General features: G+C 46.3%; 1 protein-coding gene across 9 annotated transcripts in view; it reads left to right on the forward strand.

The window, feature by feature from the left end:
• Nucleotides 1–8065, forward strand: part of WNT5A (Wnt family member 5A) — a 34364-nt gene extending 26299 nt beyond the window's left edge. For all 9 annotated transcript variants that reach the window (XM_077858485.1, XM_077858486.1, XM_077858489.1 and 6 more), the window contains one exon: nt 3200–8065. In XM_077858485.1, the coding sequence (XP_077714611.1) occupies nt 3200–3658 (459 nt within the window). In that variant the 3' untranslated portion in view covers nt 3659–8065. The remainder of the gene's footprint in view (nt 1–3199) is intronic.
• The last annotated feature ends 12817 nt before the right edge of the window (nt 8066–20882 follow it).

The following is a 20882-nucleotide window of genomic DNA, read 5'->3' on the forward strand; positions in this document are numbered from 1 at the left end:
CCTGGCTTGGTTCCTCCTTGCCTCCTCCCCTGGCATTAGAGAGCAGGCCTGAGGGTTTTGTTCTGTTTAAGGCGCTTCTCTAGGAAAACGACAGCAATTTTATAGGTCTGCCCATCAAGGCCGATCGAGGGTGGCTCTGGACAGAAGAGAGGGTCACTCAGAAGGGCCCAGAGAGCCCAGCTTCGCAAGCCTGGTCACCAGCCTTCTGGGGCCACTCTTTCCTTCCCCTGGTGGGAAGCTTCTCCACAATAGTTAAAAAGACCCTTTTTTTCCCTGCGGTTAAACACATGGCACTTTATGGCTGCTTTAAAATGAAGGGGTGAAACTTTTCTTAACTTTGGCAGCATTGAAAACCAGGGTCATTATTTTTTCACAGAACCCAAGGTAGGTGCCAGGAACTTTCTGGTCAGAGATTTCACTCTTCTGTATTTTGGGGTGAGGAAAAGGGAAGATAATCACAGAGTAAAATATAGAGGACTGGGAGGAGCCTTAGAACCCTCTAACCACACACCCTCATTTTTAAAGCTTGGGAAACTGAGGCCCTAGAGAACTGCTTCATGGCCATGGAGGAAAATTGATGGATTGAGATACAGGCCCAGGCACGTTTTTATTAAACTCATGCGTCACAGCTCAAAGGTAAAGGGCTATCAGCTTTGGAATGAAAGAAATCTAAGTTAAGATCCAATTCTGTGCCTTTCTAGGTGTGAGCCTCAGTTTCCACGTTTCCACATCTGTTGGATGGCCATGGCATTAACTATCACTCCGAGTTATAGGAGGACTGACTGGGATCATAGAGGAGGTGGATCCAGACAGAGTTGCCAGTGCTTGACCATCTCTCACCAGTAAAATAAGAATAGTTCAGTCCAAGGGTGGAGTTTAGTGTCAGCCTGTAGTAAGTGCTTGATAAATCCTAACTGAATTGTGAGACATGCAGAAGTTAGGGAACAGAGAAGTCGAAGATGATCTAGACGATTCCGGCTAGCCCAGCTTCTCACATTGATGGTAAACGTTGGAGGTGTTGGGGAAGGACTAAACTGGGCAGATTTTTTTGCCCCTGGTGGCCTGAGGGGTCAGATTATTGCTCCAGAGGGAGCGTGGCCTCTCCTTTCTCAAGCCTCCCATTGCTGTCTCTCCCCGTGGCAGCTGACCAAGGCCACATAATGGGCATGTCAGCCCCACGCTCTGTGGGAGCCCATAAAGCTTGGCCCTGTCCTCACAGGGGACACATCACATTACTCTGTGCATACAGTGTGCCCAGTGCCTTAGACCAGAAGTGCCTCCAGGACAGAGATGTGGTTGGCTCTTCTGGGCCCCACTGTGCTCATGTTGGGTACTTTCATCCATGTAGGGGATTTCTTTGACTCCTCTCATGAGGAGAAATGATCTGGGGCCTGGCAACCAAGGAGAGACAGTCAAGGGATTTCCAAGTAGAGAATGGGGGTTTTGGAGAGTTGGAAAAGCACCTTTAATATTATCAGAATTTCGTTTAACATCTACATTTTTGAAAAGTGAGTGAGCTCTTTTTGTAGGTTTTATTATTTGAGCAGTGAGCTGAGCTTGGATTCTGACAGATGAGGTTACATGTAGAAGATAGTTTTTCTCCAGGACAGTGGGGGTGGAGAGGACGAAATCGGGACACTGTGCCAGGAAATCCTATTAGAATCGCCTTGGGGCATTAGCTTTTTATTTTCCTCAAAGGGGAGCAAAGGTTAAATACATTTGCAAAACCCTTCTGCACATTAGCTGAGTGCCTGAAACTCTTTATGCCAAGGGAGTACATTGTGCCCCCCCACACTTTTGGAAAAAAAAAAAAAAAAAGCCCCTTATGAATCTTTAGAGGACAAAGGTGGCTATTTGGTGTGGTGTTCAGGATGGAAGGAGCCTTCTAGATCACTCCAGGCTCCAGGGTCCTGAGAGGCCCTCTGCAGCATGCCAGCACTACGCCGACTCTGGAGGGTGACCAGCACAGGAACTGTGGGCAGTGGGGACTATAAATAGGCGGCCACCACCTCCCAGGCTGCTGGGCACAGTGCCATGAGGTCAGGCCAGTGGGCACTGCAGCTGGGAGGCCAGGGTGACCTGGTGAGAGCCCAGGATCGGCACCCAGATGCCGTGGGCTCATCACCTTGGAGAAAGAGCAGATTCATTGATTGCATGCCCTATGCCAAGCACTTTCCTTTTATCCCCTAATTTTATCCTTTTAACAATATCGTGAGGTTGGCGCCATTACATTACAGTTCCCCTTCACAGATAGAGGAGGCTCTGAGAAGTGAGGCCCGTTGCCGGAATTCAGGGGCACAGTTAGGACAGCACGCTATCAGCCTAGCTCCTGTGCAGATGCTCTCATCTAGGCAGCGGGGAGTAGAGTTGGGGACTGTGCAGGAAGTAGGAGTGAGAGCACCTGAGATCCAGGCCTGGTTTCCCCACATTCTAGTTGTGTGGCCTTTGCAGGCCAGTTTTCCTCTCTGTGCCACTATGGCATCATCTAATCCATTATGGTGTTATTTAGGAGGATTCAAGGAGGTAAATAGTATCAAGGCTCTGATGGCAGTGCCTGGCACACAGCAGTAATAACTGATTAATATTGGAACCCTGATCCCACTTGGGCTGGACACCCTCTCCACCCTCCCACTTACCAACCAGCTGGGTGCCCATGGGCAAGTGACTGAGCATGAGCTTGCAGCCCAGTTGCCTGGGTTCAAATCGTGGCACCCCTACCTTCCAGTGGCTGGGTAAGTAAGTCAACTCTATATAGGCCTCACTTTTCTTCTCTGTGAAATGGGCACACACTAGCTAGCACTTCTCCCAGAGGCTGGCTGAGGGGATTAATCCAGGTGATGGAGGAGAGAATTGTGAGTAATCTATGGGGTGAGCATTCAGGATGTCTAAATTAGTTGCTGTAACATTTTCTTGGAAAAGCAGCAGCAACCAGAGTGGTCTCCTGTTCCCATTTAAGAAAGCGGGTTGTTTAGCCCGACGGAGTGTAAGAGTGAGGGGCCCAGAGCCTGTTTATTTTTGTAGACTCTGTAGAGAAGGCGACAGCACCTTCTGGTGGCACAGGGTATAGGCCAGGCCCTGGCGGGGCCGGGTGACCACGGCTCCACGGGGAAGGTGGAGCGGAGCTTTGGTAACCTGCCACCGCCTGGGCCCTGGCTCCTGCCCCGATGGCGCGTCCGCTGACTGTCCCATCTCCCCACAGACGGTGTACAACCTGGCCGACGTGGCCTGCAAGTGCCACGGGGTGTCGGGCTCGTGTAGCCTCAAGACGTGCTGGCTGCAGCTGGCCGACTTCCGCAAGGTGGGCGACGCCCTGAAGGAGAAGTACGACAGCGCAGCGGCCATGCGGCTCAACAGCCGGGGCAAGCTGGTGCAGGTCAACAGCCGCTTCAACTCGCCCACCACGCAGGACCTGGTCTACATCGACCCCAGCCCCGACTACTGCGTGCGCAACGAGAGCACCGGCTCGCTGGGCACGCAGGGCCGCCTGTGCAACAAGACGTCCGAGGGCATGGACGGCTGCGAGCTCATGTGCTGCGGCCGCGGCTACGACCAGTTCAAGACCGTGCAGACGGAGCGCTGCCACTGCAAGTTCCACTGGTGCTGCTACGTCAAGTGCAAGAAGTGCACGGAGATCGTGGACCAGTTCGTGTGCAAATAGTGGGCGCCCGCCGCCCGCCTGTCACCCAGCCCCGCTCCCAGGACCCACTTATTTATAGAAAGTACAGTGATTCTGGTTTTTTTTTTTTTTTAATATTGTTTTATTTTCCCCTGAGAATTGCAACCGGAACCATTTTTTTTTCTGTTCCCATCTAAGAACTCTGTGGTTTATTATTAATATTATAATTATTATTTGGCAATAATGGGGGTGGGTGGGAACCAAGACAAATATTTATTTTGTGCATCTTTGAAAAGGTAAGACAAGACTTCTTTGGATGGTGTAGGATGAGGGGGGATTACATGTACCCTGTGTGCGCATCTAGAAGGGAAAGGAAATATGCTTTCTTTTTCTCAACTGCGGGGTCAAATACAGGACAGGTAGCATCCAGCTGGAAGGGGGTGGTACAAATCTATGCATGATTCAGCTTCTGTGACCAAAATGAATTGTAAATGCTCTGGGGAAAGTTGAGAGATCTTGAGAAACAAACAGAAAAATGAGACCCCACCCCATCCTTCCCTAGGGGCTGCCAGCCCGAAACATTTTCAAAATGGTAATTTAAAAAATAACAGCGAGAATCTCACATCCCTCGAAGATAGGTCATTTGTGTCATTTTCATCAAATGTTTTACCTGCAGATGGTCCTGTACTAGTAGCTACTGAAAACTTGGGGAACAGGGAGGAAAGCCCCGGAAGGTAAAAACAACCTTAAAAATGCCTCTATCAAGATACCGATTTGATTCTGTTACAGGAATTAGGTGATCAGATTGGAAAAGGATCCCCAAATGATTCCGGGTACTAGACTTTTTTTGTTTGCAGAGAGGCGGGGAGGTTGGCTTGAACAGAAAAAGAAAAATATACTGTAATTTTCTTAGGGATGCTTGGTTAATAAATGATAATGATGAAAATAATAAGCGAATTCCGTTCACAGATCCTCAGCCCAGACAACAAAGTAACTGCGTGCAGGTCGGCCGCTGCATCAGAGCAGAAGCCCTGTGTGAGGGGAGAAAAGTGAAATCGGCCCTCCCCCTCGCCCCCAAGTCCTCTCTGATTCCTCCTTGCCTTTGCTGCGATGTGATGCTGGCCACGTTGCCAAACGGCAGCTCCACTGGGTCCCCTTTGATTGTGGGACAGGAAATGAATCATTACAAGCTCCACTTGGGAAACAGTTTGCTACTTAGGGATTTTTTTTCCCCCTAAAACTTTTATTTTGAGGAGCAGTAGTTTTAAATGTTTTAATGACATTACACGGCTAACAGAGTTCCCAGAGGTGTTGCAGCGTTTCATTCTCGTGATCCTGTGTGTAGACTATCCACTCCAGCTTTTCCTATTATACTGCAGGTATACCCTAAGACTGTTCCTAGTGTACTTGAACAGTTGCATTTATAAGGGGGGGGATGTGGTTTAATGGTGCCTGATATCTCAAAAGTCTTTTGTACATAACATATATATATATACACACATCTATATATAAATATAAATATAATTATATCTCAGCGCAGCCAGTGATCTGTAGTTTACCCTGGGGTTATTTCTTGGTCTAGAGCATTGTTGTCCTTCATTGCAACCCAATTGGGATTTTTTCCAAAAGGTTTCCAGGTTGAGCTTGGGCTGTGGCCCCGATGCGATCACACTAGGAGCATCACGAAGCAGACTTGTTTTTTCCGAGGAATCTGGAAGGTCTTAACTGATAATGCATGTTGGTTTGAAGATTTCTTTTATCATCCCTGCGCCACCCCCTTTTCTCTAACCTCCGTTTCGGTACGCTTTCCAGAAAGGGCATTACTCATTTGTCATAGACATAGGAATGAAGAGAGATTCAGAACTCAAGAAACATTGTCAACATTTCCATTTCCTTGGTTCATTTTGTAGAGTGGAAACCAGTGCCTCTTAGATCTGCTAGTACCAGTATTGAGTCTGTGAGGAAAATGGAGCTCACGACATACATAGTTTATAAATTTTTTTTTTTTTTTTTTTTTAAGCAAAGGACACCTCTTTCCTAAAAGTGCCATCAAACGTGTTCTTATCTCAGACTTACGCTGTTTTAAAAGTTTGGAAAGATACATATCTCCTGCAACCCTCCTAGGCTCGGTGGCCTTCATGATCACCTCTGCCACCTGTGGCTCTTTAATTTATTGCACGAAGATATTCACGTCCTCTCAGTTGCAGTGCATTGCAAGCAGAAGATCTTGAAATTAAAAAGCACTAATTAGTTTAAAATGTCACTTTTTTGGTTTTTATTATACAAAAACCATGAAGTAATTTTTTTTTTATTTGCTAAACCAGATTTTGTTCCTTTTTAGTGATTCATGTTTATGAAGAGAGTTGAGTTTAACAATCCTAGTTTTTAAAAGAAACTATTTAATGTAAGATATTCTACTTGTCATTCAGATATTATGTATATCTTCTATGGCCTTATTCTGTACTTTTAATGTACATATTTCTTGTCTTGCGTGATTTGTATATTTCACTGGTTTAAAAAACAAACATTGAAAGGCTTATGCCAAATGGAAGATAGAATATAAAATAAAACGTTACTTGTATATTGGTAAGTGGTTTCAATTGTCCTTCAGATACTTCATGTGGAGGTTTTTTGAGAAACCATGAGGGATAGTTTAGAGTGACTACACGTCAGAATAACAGAAGAGTAGAGAGTTTTACCAAAACCAAACTTTGGAAGCTTCAAAAGATTTCTATATGTAACGGAACAAAAGGGGAATTCTCTTTCCTATATATGTTCCTCAAAAAAAAAAAAAAAAATCAAGCAGATGGCTTAAAGCTGGTTATAGGATTGCTCACATTCTTTTAGCATTATGCATGTAACTTAATTGTTTTAGAGCGTGTTGCTGTTGTAACATCTCCGAGAAGAACTGAAAAGGCACATGCTTTTATCCATGACCAGTATTTTAGTCCAAAAGTCTATTTGTGTTTACCACTGCATCTGTTGCACCTCTCTGTTTGAAGTTACTATGGACGTATTGTCTCTATGCCCCTTTGAAAGTACTTCTATGAAAAGCAAGCCTCAGTCTGGAGAGAATGAAACTCATTGGAAACTAAAAGGTTCGTTGTGTTAAGTGCAATTAATATGAGTTCTTGTGCTTTCTGAAAATGTACACCGAAATCTGGCCAGCGCCGCACAGCCCAGATTGATACGTTAGCCCTTTGCTTTTTTCTTTCCGGATAACCTTGTAACATATTGAAACCTTTTAAGGATGCCAAGAATGCATTATTCCACAAAAAAACAGTAGACCAACATATAGAGTGTTTAAAATAGCATTTCTGGGCAAATTCAAACGCTTGTGGTTCTAGGACTCACATCTGTTTCAGTTTTTCCTCAGTTGTATATTGACCAGTGTTCTTTATTGCAAAAACATATACTTCATTTAGGAGCGTCAGCATATTTTTCCTTCTCATCCTGGAGTGCATTCAAGATCTTCCCAATACAGGAAAATTAACAAAAAATTTATATATAGGCAGCAGCAAACAGAGCCATGTTCAAAATAGTAATTATGGGCTCAAGTAAAAAAGGAAGACTGTTTTAGGTTTTAGTCCGATTTATCTGTTCAGTTCTTCGAGCTGCTGACCTCCTGAGACTGGCACTGGATATGTTTTAGTAGCCTCCCCAAACCCTTTTCACGTATGATTTTGCCTGTACCAATTTTCAATTTGTTTTTGTAAAGCATTATTGAAGCCACTGGAATTATAAAAAATGACGCTCTAGCAGGATGAGTTCTCCAAATGAGAGACTGGTACTGGCTGACTCCAAAAGGTCATTAGCAAAAACGGTCCCCAAAGACTGAGTGGTGCATAATATAAATAGAGACAGATAGAAAAGGTACTTCTAACTTGAAGCATATATATAATGCAAATATGCACCAAGGCATAGGTCTAAGATACCGCATTATCACTGTAAAGTATACTTTTAAAATATTTATTTTTTTAAAAAAAGTATTCTTTAGTCTCCCCTGTCTCTATGGAATGGGGAAAACCAGATGCCATGTTTTGAAAGATGATAAAATAAGTTTTTAATACAGGAAACATTTGGCAATGTAGGAATTAAAACTTAGGAAATGAATCTTCTGATTTACCTGTTTGCACAAACTTTACACTTAAACCTGATGATTGGATAATTTATTTTAGTGAAACATCTTGTTAGCCAACTGGAAAAAAATGGATGTAGAATGATTAAAGGTTGGTATGATTTTTTTTAAAGCAAAAAATGTATCAATTTGAATTTAGAAGATTTCATTAAAATGCTGTCTCAGTATTTCAAAAGCAGAAAAGAAATGAGGAAAATTGCCGCTTAGATCAGTTTTATATGCAGTGTACAATTTGCTGGGCTAGAAATGAGATAAAGATTATTTATTTTTGTTCATACCTTGTACTTTTCTATTAAAATCATTTTATGAAATTGGCGCAGTCATGTGTGTGTTTAGCAGAGATGGTGTTCATGGCCATCAAAGTTGGATGTGGGCACAGAGTACAATGATGGCTTAGGGCATCCAGAAAAAGAAATTCACGTTTCATGCATATGCGTGACATTTTGGTTGAATTTTGAGGGTTTAATTTGTATCTAATGCTCATTTTTCTTTTGCCGGATGCTCACCTTGAGTTCTTATTCATTCTGCTGCTGTTAATGTAAAAGGGTCATTCTTGGAGATTATCGTTGAGTGTGGGAACTGAGCATAGTGACATGGGGTTATGACGAAATTCCAGGGCAAGAGAAGAAAGACTAGGATTTGAGGAGAGAGAGAGAAAATAATGTTCGAAATAAACAGACTGAATCACCTGAAATATTCTGCTGGTTACTTTTTGCATGTTGCACGGTTGCCAGCCAGGTGTCTAGAACTTCAACACTGTTGGTGTTTGGGGCTGGGAAATTCTTTATTTTGGGAGTTTCTCCCGTGTGGCAGAGGTTTAACAGCATCCCTGGCCTGTAACCACTAGATGCCAGCAGTACCCCCCCCCCCAATTCGTGACAACCAAAAATGTCTCCAGATGTTGCAGAATGTGTCCAGGGAGCAAAGTCACCCTCAGTTGAGAACCACAGCTTTAGATGGAGGGACTGAGGACCTGAGCACTTGAGGAATACAGGCTAAGTATAACGGGGGACTGTTAACCTGCCCGAATTGAGTAATGAGCCAGAAAAGCCCCTTGCAAATGTTCCTGTGTAGAAATGGAGATGCAGCATCTTCCATAGGGCAGCTGGCTTAGCAATTAAGAACATAGATTGGATTCAAATCCTGGTACCAGCATTGGCTGTGTCACATTGGGGAAGTCTTATAACCTCTCTGTGCCCCTGAACCTTTGTCTTTAAAATGAGAGGTAGTATTATACCCACCGCTTAGAGTTGTAAAGATAAAACGAGTTAACATGTTTGGAGTGCTTAGAGCAGGTTCTAGTACAGTCAGTGCTCACTAGCTTGCTGGGAGGGCTAGAATAAGTCTGAAGGCTAAACCCCGCCCCCTCCAGGAAGCGTGAACCAGTTCTGCTTAACATTCCCAACAGTGGCCAGCTTGATGCTAGGAAGGCACCCTTAGTGTTTGGGGAAGTTGCAAACTTGCGGCCCACTGTCTATATCACATTTCAGATGGGTTTTGTTTGATTGGCAAAGCATTAAAACAATGCTCAAGTGAGTTGCCAGCAAGATGAGTACTTGCACATTCAAATTTGAATTTCTGGCTTGGAAAATGGGATGAGCTGGCCACCTGGATGCATGATATCACAGGTCCCCTGTAGCAACAATCAGCCGGATCCGAGCAGCGACTGCCCCTCTGAGCCAGGGTGGGGCATGTCCAGTTCACCAGCCATTTATGTCACCTAACAGTCCCCTGCAGTTTCTTGCACTTGTGATGGTTTTTAAAGGTGTTTTTCTTCTAAATCCGAGTTTCTAAACCTTACCATGGTTGCCATTTGGGACCAGATAATTCTTGGCTGGGAGGGACTATCTTATGCATTATAGCATGATTACTGGCATCCCAAGGCCTCTCTCCACGAGATGCCAATGGCACCTTCCCATTGGTGACAAGCAAAAATGTCTCCAGACATTGTCAAATGTTCCCTGGGGGGTGGGGTGTGTGTGGCAAAATCACCCTAGTGGAAGCCCATTGGTCGAAACCCAAAAGATCTGTATTTATAAGTTAGCCAATGAGGGTAAACAAAGAAAGACAAAAAAGATTAGTCTCTTGGAAGGAGATATTTGGCACATCACAGGAGCTCAATAACTAATGAGTGAATGAAAACCACATCCATTCTCCCGTTTTAGCCTCACCACCATTCTTGAATCTCTTTGATTGATCTTACTGTTCCTCCGCTGAAACATGGGCAGAAGAACAATTAGGCTTGATACTGAAATTATGTGATATCACCTGCAAAAGGCTACCTCCAAAGCCTAAAAATAGTAGCAACTTAAGAGGGGGGATTAGTATCAAAAACAAAGGCAATAAATTATCAGCTAAATTTTTCTAACCAGCCTGCTTCCAGGAGCTTAACAAATGGGTGTCCCAGTTGATTTTCAATCTCGAGCTGCAATTTCTGAAGACCTTTCCATCACTCACAGACCCAGGGGATGCTCAACAGTAGGCGCGTCAAGGCCAAACAAGTTCGGGAGATGACAGACGATGGACTACTGCCCACTGGGAGACGTGCGATGTTCGTTGGCAAGTTGGCAATGCTAAAATCGAAGAGAGCGCGGAAACAAACCTGCTGCTTAACTCGGAGCCGGTCTGAGCTTTTGACTTCTGTTCCTTTAGCACCTGTTCCTATCCCGTGGGTCAGCTGGGAAGCGCTGGGGCTGCTTGCCCCTCCGTGTGACTGTGGGGACTCCTCCTACTGGGTCCAGAGCGGCCTGGCTTGTGTCCACGGCTGCCCCGGGGGATGCGGCGCTACCTGTGTTGCGGCTGGAGAGCTGGTGTCTGTCCCTCATGCCAGTGGAGGCTGGTCCCGGGTGGCAGCTCACCTGCTTCGTGGTGCGGCTCGTTAGGAGGGGAAGGATGTGCTCTGGAGACACAGAGGGACCATAAAGGTGAAGCAAAGGAAGAAAGGAAGGGAGATGGGGGGGGTGGAGGAAGAGAGAGCGAGAGATGAAGGAAGCCAAGAAGGAGTCCAGATGTCCTCTGACCATCAGCTTCGGACAAATCTCCTTCCTAATAGATTTTAAAAAGTGAGATGGAAAAGCTATATTTGACAAGCATATCTTCTGTACCTGGCACTTGCTAAGGTGTTTTTTAAAAAGATTTTATTTATTCACCGAAGACACAGAGACAGAGACACAGGCAGAGGGAGAAGCAGGCTCCCCGCAGGGACTCGATCCCAAGACCCCAGGATCACGCCCCGAGCTAAAGGCAGATGCTCAACCGCTGAGCCACTGAGACATCCCCTCGCTAAGGGTTTTATCTTTCACTCCTTCCAATAAGATTTTCAAGCATCTTCTGAAGTAATGCTTATAAACCTTCATTTTATAGATGAAGAAATTTTATAGATGAAGTTTAAAGAGCTTCAGTTTGACCCGAGAGCCGATTTGTCCACCAAAAATTCATGCTCTTTGTTTACCGATATGGAGTTGATCCTGCAAGAGGGCTCTCTACCCAAAGCCTGCATTTCCCAGGTCCCCTCGCAGCTAGGTAGGGCCGAAGGGCAGGTTTCCAGCAATGGAATGTGAACAGAGGTGGTGTCTGTCGATTTTAGTGCTGGGAGGTTTGAGAAGCCAGTAAGTAGGAGTTCTCCGTGGCATCTTTCCCTTCCACCAGTTGGGAACAGCGGGCTCTGAAGTGCTAGGATGATGGAGCCAGGGCATGAAAGAAACCTGGGTCCTTGACCTCCCCACCCCCCCACGTGGAGGAAAGCCATGCACTGACCAGAAACTCCCTCCTCAGACTGGGACTAAAGTATAAAGTTCCATCAATTGACAGGCATCTCGGAGTTTGATAGAGCAATTAGTTATTCTCTACCCAGCACATTGCTCCCCCTGGTACTTCAGGCCACCTGTCATGCTCCCTTGGTCAGGACTCAGGTCGGTCACTGAGTCCCTGGACACAGTGGAAGGCCCTAAGCTGAAAAGTCACAGGTTGGGAAGGTTCCTTGCACAATTTCCCATCCCACCTCCAGAGGACCCTGGCTCCCGCGAAGCATGCGGTTTCACCTGGAGAACTCCATCCTCTGGAAAGTCCAGACATGTCCTGACTCATTCACGTTCATTATCAAAGAAGGCTCAAACTTCCATCAACTGGGGTCACTCCCAGCCATCTAAGAAAATAGGCCTCATTCAGTAAAGGCAGGGCCTTTCCCTGCTTCTGACATAGCTTGTGTGTAATTTGGGGAAAATTTCTTCCCCTTACTGAGCTTCCAATTTCCTTTTTGTTGTTGTTTTTTCTCTAAGGACCCTTCCAACTCATTTACTGCTTTATCATTTACTCAGCAGGAAGGGATATTTAATGAACACTTACTGTCTGCTGGGCACTGATTTAGGTGATGGCTACAGAGGTGAACAAAGCAAACATGGTCCAGCCCTGCCCAAGTAACCAGCAGTCAAGATGACAGGATATCAGGGAACAATGGGGTGCCGGAGGGGGCCTGGAGGGGAGGGCCAAACTCAGACTTGTATATCAAGGGTGCTCCCTGGAGAAAGGGACATTTTGCCTGAGCTCTTAGAGACAAGTAGGGACTATCTAGGTTAAGTGGTAGAAATATGGGTAATAGCATTCAAGGAAAGCTCTGCTTGTGCAGAGGACCTGAGGTAGGTCCATCCAAGGAACTGTGATTTGAGGGGTATGCCAGCTTGTGAAGGGGAAGGGGAATCACGGGGGATGAAGTTGGGGTGCATTGCAGCTCACACTGCAGTTAGGCAGGGCCTAGATATCTTCCTTAGGTGGATGGGAAGCCATGGGAAGATATTCAGCAGGGGTGGGGCATGTTCAGGACTAAATTTTGGGCCCTGATGAACTTCATGATCTTGGGGACATTTTGGTGTTGCATTGTCTTGGCTCAAAACCCTGCAATCCTGGGCTTCTAGCCCAACTTGGGATGGCCTTAAAGTCCCTGTAACCAAGAAGATTCTAGCCCCATGCTTGCCAACCTTTGTTCCACTAGTGAGACCTGCCGTAAGTTGTACCTCACACTCTTGTCCCAGGGCTGCCGTCTATGTGCACATTCCCCCCACCCACCGAAGGGCTCTCCTCATGCCACTCGCCTCAGATGCCAGAATCAGAGCTGTGCACACCAATGGTGACCCCCTGACAGTAATGTTGCTAAATCTGTGCCAGACTCAGTGCAAGAACCAATTCACAGGCTTCATCTCATTCACTCCTCCTAACAAGCTCATCAAATACGGATATGAACATCATCTCCATTTTACAGATGAGAAAACTGAGGCCAGGAGATATTAAGTCATTCCCTTTATAAATTTATTGCTGAATGACACACAGTAATTGCACCAAACCTTAGTGGCTTGAAACAATCACCACTGTATTTGCTTATACTCTTGTGGGTCAACAGTTTGGAATGGGTTAGCTGGGGTTCTGCTGCTGGTGCTTGGGGCCTGGCAGGTCGGCTAGGGGCTGGATAAATCCTACATGGCCTCACTCACTCAGTGGTTGATTCTGGCTGCTGCCTGGGCTTTTCTCTTGATGTGATCTCTTAGTTTCAGGGAGGCTGGCCTGGGCTCCTTCACATCCTGGTACCATATTCCATGAAGGTGCGAAAAGAAGCTTCAAGGCCTCTTGAGACCTGAATTCATAAGTTACACTTCTGCAGCATTGTATCCGTCAGAGCATCCCAAGGGTAGTCCAGGTTCAAAAAGGTGGAGAACTAGACTCCACCTCTGGATCAGAGTGGTGGCAAAGGCATGTTGCAAAGGGGATCTGTACAAGGTCTCATTTGCTAGGGTAGCTTTGCAAACAGTCTTTCCGATGGGTCAAGATCCTAGAGTGTTTGGTGGTCTATCTCCCCTCTCTTCTGGGACAGCACCTGTAGTAGGATGCCCTTCTCTCATCCCTAGAAGCACGGTGTAGAGGGGAGGACAAAGAACTTGGAGTTAAGTAAGCCTGGCTCCAAGCTTTGCTTTTCTTAGCTGTGTGTCCTTTGGCTAGTTACTTACCTCTCTGAGCTTCATTCAGGATTCTTATGTGTAACATGAAGGAATGATAATGTCATACAGCGTTGGCAAGGATTGCTAAGTATGTAAATAAAGAGCCTGGCACCAAGGACGCACTCAAGTGCTAGTAGGGATGGTGATGGTGGTGGTGGTGATCCCTGGCATGGGGAGAAACCAGCCACATTCCATCACCGGCTTTCAATGACTCATGAGCCTCCCTGATTCAGCAGATTGCAGGACGCTCCCTTCAAGGCACTGGGAGGGGGCTCTTGAAGGCTCTTGATCAGCTTCAGGCTGGAGAAGCAGAGGGTGGGGAGTCAGAGGATGGGCTTAGCCTCAGCTCAGACATGCCGAACCCTCCCCCATCCATGGGAAACTCTGTGGCATGCCTTCCCATGTCTTAGGAGAGACCAATGACATGAGCAGGGTGGGGACTTACCTCCTCTTTACAGCAAGATTCTGAGGCTGGGAAGAGCAGCCCGGACTCCTGAATCCCAGGCACACCCTTCAGCGTACCTGACTTCACTTCCTGTGGGGAGCAAACTGTGCTCCCCTCCGGGCAAGCCACTAAGCTTCCTCTGGGCCTCAGTCTTCTTGTCCACGAAGTGGACATAAGAAGATCTGTGTAACCCACGGCACAGATTTATTAGCAACTGCTCCCGTTTACCAAGCACATAATATTTTTACTTCTATTATTTTGTTTGAACTCATAGCATCTGACGAAACGAAAGGATTCTGTCTCTAGTTTATAGAGGCAAGAGAAGCCTCAGCAGATTAAATATGTTGCCCAAACTATAGAGCTGATAAGAAGCAGAGCCAGGTCTCTCTGATCATAGAGCCCTTGTTTTCGCCCACGAGATGGTAGGGCCCCCGGGTTGCCGGGAAGAGAAAGATGGAAAGCTAGAAGTGCTAGAAATCTAACATTTCACTCCTGACCCAGGATCACCTGTGCTCGTTTGCAAGTTGAGGCCTTGAAAACGTCTCAGGGGTCTCGTGCTTGTGCCATCGGAGCGCCCCGGGGGGTGTCAGGCAAGGTTTCCCTCTGCCCAGGAACCAGCGCTGGGAGGATCCGGTATGTGGGCTTTATGCGCATGAAGGGCCCCAGCGGGACTCCCACTGTCTGGATTCTGACTGCACCCTGGCCACCACTTTGCTGTGTGACTCTGGGCAAATTCCTGTCCGTCTCTGGACCTCGTTATCTGACACGTGCACCATGGTTTGGATGGGGTCACATGGCGAGTTTGACTTCCTGCAGAGCAATGTCGTAGCCCAGGATGAGGATTCTGTATCACGGTGGAGAACAGGACTTCGGGGCCTGACGTTTGTGAATAGAAGGGATGCCAAGGAAAGCTGGCCCACGTTGCTTCGGCCCAGCGGTAGTGTGATGTAGGGAAAGCTTCTCTTTGGCAAGCGGGCCTCGGTGCACACCCACACGCCCGCCACATCCACACAGGTGCCTCGCTCACATGGGGTGGGGGGAGGATAGGAAAAAACTGTGAGCTTTGGGCTCAGAAACGTGCAAAGCTGTTTCCTGGACCTTTCTGAGCTTTCATTTCCTCCTCTGTAAATAGGGGGGCAAACCATATCCACTGTGCAGGGGTTTTGTGCAGGGCCGAGTTCGTGGCGATGGGCACGGGGTAACTGCTCAATTAATGGAAGCCGTTATATGGTCATCTTCCTCCACAAGCCCTCCTGTCCGCCCCGGAGAGAGAAGCCTGATGGATTATTTAGCGGCAGGTAATTGATCAGTTAATCAGAGATGCTCTTCAGTGCACTGTCTGGGGGGCCGAGCGCCGGAGGAAAGGCTGGGAGAGCGGGCGGCGGCGGGCCCCGCAGCCTCTGGGGGGATTTCTGGCACCGGCCGGCGGATTGCCTTTCCGAGGGCCTCCCTGACTTCCACGATTCAGGCTGTGCAGGGGGCGGGCTGCTCTGACTCTTTCATTCCACCTCTCCCGGATGCCTCTGAGTGCCAGGCCTTTTGTGGGGTGCAGAAACGAGGAAGACTCCCTCCTGCCCGGGGGGAAGCTCCGGTTCTGCACGGGGGTCCGCTCCGGGGTGCAGTTTCGGGGCAGAAACGGGGAAGAAGACTCAACCCCGGCTTCCCCCGGGAGCCTCCAAGGCTGGCAGAGAAACCGCACTCCAAGCACGTTTTCAGCGAGTAGTGTAAACCACTTGAATCCGGGTCCGAAAACCAAGAAACCAGTTCTGAGTGTTTTCACCCCTCCCACCGCTTCCTCCTAAATTTCATTAGGGCTGACAATTTGTATATCCACTTACAGGGTAATGTGATTTAAATGGCTGACCGTAACTGCTCGAACCGAGTTTTCCCTGGGCGCGGTGAGCAGCGAGGCAGCTGGGGACGATCCCAGGGCGGTGGGGCCCGTCCCCATCGGTGCGGTGGCCTGCATGTGACTCGTCAGGCGTGGTGTTCACCCTCGGAGATGCGGGGACAGCCTCTTGGCTGCCTTCCCCCTTCACCCCACCATCACTTTTGTTCCTGGAGGCCCAGCGATCTTGGAGTTTTGGGCACGCAATAAAACATGCTCGACCACAAGGCCCCTCTCGAGCCAGGACTGCCGGAGGAGGAAGCCAAGTCCCTTGGCCGGACTGTCTGCATGGTGAGGCGCAATTGATAGTGTGTGTCCTGCTTCGTGGCTTTCCTTTTTGTTTTGGCTTTGTAACTAAAACAGAGCTGATGTCTCAGAAATGGGATGCTCAGTTTTATTTGATCCCCTATCAACATTTAACACACATTGTGTGTGTGTGTATGTGTGTGTGTGTGTGTGTGTGTGGCAAGCAGTTAACGTATCATGGATTGAATTTGGGTTTGAATCCTCGCCCTGTCTCACTCGGTGACCTCAGGCATGTCATTTTCCCTCTCTGAGTATCAATCTGTAAAACTAAGCTGGTGTTTCCTGCCTGGCACAGTCGGCAGTCTCCAATACAGGAGCTGTTAGCTGTCTATGGCTATTTACATTTAAATTAATTAAAATAAAATAATGCAGTTCCTCAGTTGCACTAGCCACTTTTCAAGTACTCAGTAGCCACATATGCAAAACGACAGTGTGGCCATAGGACTTCCTGCCATCGAGGAAAGTTCTCCTGGAAGCCGTGGCCAAGAACCATGCCTACACCCACAAGAGGCTCAAGACGCCCCTAAAGGAGAAAGAGTGGCCCCCACTGCCTTTAACTAGCACAAGCACCTGTGGCCAACAGGGGCGTGATTTAAATCAGAAAAATAATCTTACAGAGAACAGTTTCCCTAGAGTTTAGTATATGTAACTCACAGATCAGCTGCCTCGTTCTGTGGACCTTTTTCCTTGTACCTATAATGGCCAAACGTGGGAAAATACAGCATAGAGATGCAGATGCAAAAAGCAGAACGGAGGGCTGTAATAGGGCAGGTGCTCAGTGCCCGTGGTTCCGGACTGTGTTAGCCACAGGTCCTTATGGTGTGATCGGAGTCCGACAACACGACACAAGCTTGCTGGAAGATGCTGAGATGTCTCCTGGGATCCAAGAAAGACCTGAGCCATCAGTGTGGTCAGAAAGTCTTGAATTTTGCCCTCTGCTACGCTTTCCAAATTTGACAGAGCTCCGGCATCAGCTAGGACATTCATAAAATACAGGTTCTAGGGCTCGCCCTTGGATATTCGGATCCATTAGGCTTGGAGTGAGTCCTGGGAAGCTGTATTTTCGTAGGTTCCCCAGTTGGCACTGGAAGAGCCATCTGGAAACTGATGCTCCCAGCTCTGCGGATCTGTTCTACCAGTAATTTGACTGTCGGATTGGAGGCAGGTTTGGAACGGGAGGACCTCATTGCTCCACCTGTCAGCCCATCATGCAATCAGCACAGCGAGGGGCAGCAACCTGGGGCTCCAGCCAGCCTCCTGGGGCTCCAGCCAGCCTCCTGGGGCTCCTAGAATTGCCTCGGATCCAGCAAACCCACTTTGGGCTATAGATCTAAAATAATTGAGACCAAGATCTCAAAGAGATATCTGCACTTCCATGTTTATTGCAGCATTGTTCACAACTGCCAAGATGGGCAAACAACCTATATGTCCATCAACAGAATGGATAAAGAAAATGGGACATATACATATAATGGGATATTATTCAGCATTAAAAGAAGGAAATCCTGCCATTTGTGAAAATAAGCATAAAACTGAAGGATGTTATGCTGAGTGAAATAAGCCAGTCACAGGACAGATACTGCATGATTCCACTTAGAGGAGGTATCCCAAATTGTCAAATGTGTAGAAACAAAGAGCAGAAGAGTGGCTGCCAGAGGATGGAGGAAGGGGGAGACGGGAGTTGTTCAACCGATATAAAGTTTCAGTCATGCAAGATGAATACATTCTAGAGATCGGCTGTAGAACATTATGCCTAGAGTTAACAATACTGCACTGTACTCTGAAAACATTGTTAAGAGGGTAGATCTCTTGTTAAGTGTCCATCCCACAAGTTTTAAAAAGAGAGGAGAGAATTTTGATGAGGTGTTCAGAGAGCACAGACATGTCTCCCGCAAGGGCCATGCCGTTTTCAGCGCTTTCTCTCATGATGCCCAGGAGGTGCTGAGGCAGTTTATCATGGGTTTATAGAAAACTAAGGCAAAGAACTAGATTTTCTATTTTGGGGGCGGGGAGGTCTGCTTAGAGATCTTTCTCTTACTATCTGGTGCACTGTTGATTTTGCAAATTATCAGTGAAGAACTTGTAGTTAATCCTGGGAACATGTGATTTTTAAGGAGTGTTCCAAGTGCCTGGCTTGGTGATATGCAAGGATCTTTACTCCCTTTTTGCCCTCAGACAAAATATTCCTACATAATGGAAATAAGTGGGCAAAAAGATTTGTGTGTGTGTGTGTGTGTGTGTGTGTGTGAGAGAGAGAGAGAGAGAGAGAGAACAGTCTGAATAGAGTACACCAAAGATAATTCACAGTAATTATCTCTAAGTGGCAGAAACAGTTTTTAATTTTATTAATCTTTAGGTTCCAATTTTTCTATGATGGACATTCATTTTTTGGCAATAATTAAAGGTAATTTTTAAATATAAAAATGGAGAAGTGAAGTAAGGATTGAAATGTTTGAAATGACTTCTCATGAACTGTGCAAAAGGGTCACTGAGGGCTACCCATGTGCTTGGAGTTGGGACAGTTTGGGTTTCCAGGGTAGAAGACTGGCTGGCAGTCTGGCAGTTGGTATCAAATGCCTCCCTCCTCAGGAGGTGAGAGGATCAGGATTTTCGAAGCTAATTATTGAGTCCGACTCAAGACTCTCAAGGAGATTTTCCTCTGTACTTCAGATAGTGTCCAGCACCTAGTATGTGTGCAAAAGCATAGGATGAATGAAGAAAGAATTTAGCTCACACACAGTAAAGTTTGGGGAAGAGGGAAAAGCAGAAGGGAGTCTCTTGACACAGAGCACTCGGGTCCCTTTAGGTTTCTGACCTGGGGCTGGAAGAACAAGGGACCACTGACATGTAGATAAGCTATGTGTTTACCATGAGATGTAAATAAGCATTCAGTGGGGGCACTTGAGGAGCTGTGCAGGACAGTAGCAGAGGTCAGATGACCTGGCCAGCAGTGGAGGGAAATGAAGTCCCAGTGCACTTGAGGACCTCTCTCTACTTGAGGCAGCTGGTTGGGGGGTTGGCATGCCACTAGCATGCTGACGCATCCTCAGCCAATGAGTGAGCTCCCCCTTGGTTTTGACTGAGTGCCCCCTTTCTAATGAATGTATTTGCCCAACGACTTGAAGATGTAAATGCATTGATGGCATCGTACCCATTTCTTCACTTAATATCTTTCTGGCAAAAGGAGGCTTTCATTATTATATGGTGTCTTTAAACTAGCAATGCATTGAACCACTAAGGCTATCAAGTTGGGCATTAATACAACTACCATTGTCTATTTTTTAGTTGATATTTTTCTCTTTCAATCCTTCCATTCAACTGCTCTACGTCTTTAGGTTGTGTTTCTTTTAAACATCCAAAGTCAGAGTTTTTTTTTTAGTCTTTCATTTTTTTAATCTTCATATGTCTTTATCTTTTAACTGAAAAGTTTTATTCGTTATATTGCTTCTGATCCTTGATGTTTGGAGCTTTGTGTTTGCCCTACTTTTTATTTCTTTTATCTCCCTTTCCATTCTTTTGGATGATTTTTGTTTGCTGTCCTTCATTTCCTTTTTCCTCCTTTTGGTTTGGAAGCTATATTTTCCATCTAATTTCTAATTGTGAGTACACTAGAGACCTAAAGGTTTATATTTTATAGAACCTAATGTTAATCAGTGCCTCCATCCTCTTAACGAAAGGTTCTTGGATTATTTTAATCCCAATGGACTTCTTCCTAATAGAAATGCTCTTGTTTGACCAGTGTATTAGTTGTTTTAATATTCAAAAGTAGACATTGTAATTATTATTTTACATAGTCAATGTGTGTGTAGATTTTTTAAAAAAGATTTTTATTTATTTATTCATGAGAGACACACGGAGAGAGGCAGAGACATAGGCAGAGGGAGAAGCAGGCTCCCAGGACCTGGACCCCAGGACCAAGACCTGAGCCGAAGGCAGATGCTCAACCACTGAGCCACCCAGGTGGCCCTATGTGTAGATTTTTTCCCAAAGATTGAACTATTTATTTTAGAGAGAGCAAAAGAACACATGAGTGGGGGCAGGGCCAGAGGGAGAGAGGAGAGTATCTTAGGCAAACTCCCTGCCAAGTGTGGAGCCCGATATGGAGCCAAATCTATGACCCCAAGATCATGACTAGAGCCAAAACTAAGAGCCAGCCTCCTAACTGACTGAGCCACTCAGTGGCTCAGTGACGTATAGATTTTCTAACCTGTTTACCAACATCTTATCCCTTAGAGTTTCTGTGACCCGAACTCATTTTCCTGAGTGACTGAAATACAGCCTTTAGAAGTTCCACAGTGAGTTGCTGAGAATTGCCGCAGTTTTTGTCTTATTGAAAATGCCTCCATTTGACCAGCAATCTTGAATGGAAGTTTTCCTAAGTCTAAAATTACAATTCTTTATCCATTCCTTGAACTTGGCAAAATGCATATAGCCAAGTTCAGTGCCAGGTACTGAGGAATCAGGGATGAGACACTGTAGACTCTGTCTTATGGGATTAACCAGAT

Source organism: Canis aureus, chromosome 19 (assembly GCF_053574225.1).
Source record: "Canis aureus isolate CA01 chromosome 19, VMU_Caureus_v.1.0, whole genome shotgun sequence".
NCBI lineage: Eukaryota > Metazoa > Chordata > Mammalia > Carnivora > Canidae > Canis > Canis aureus.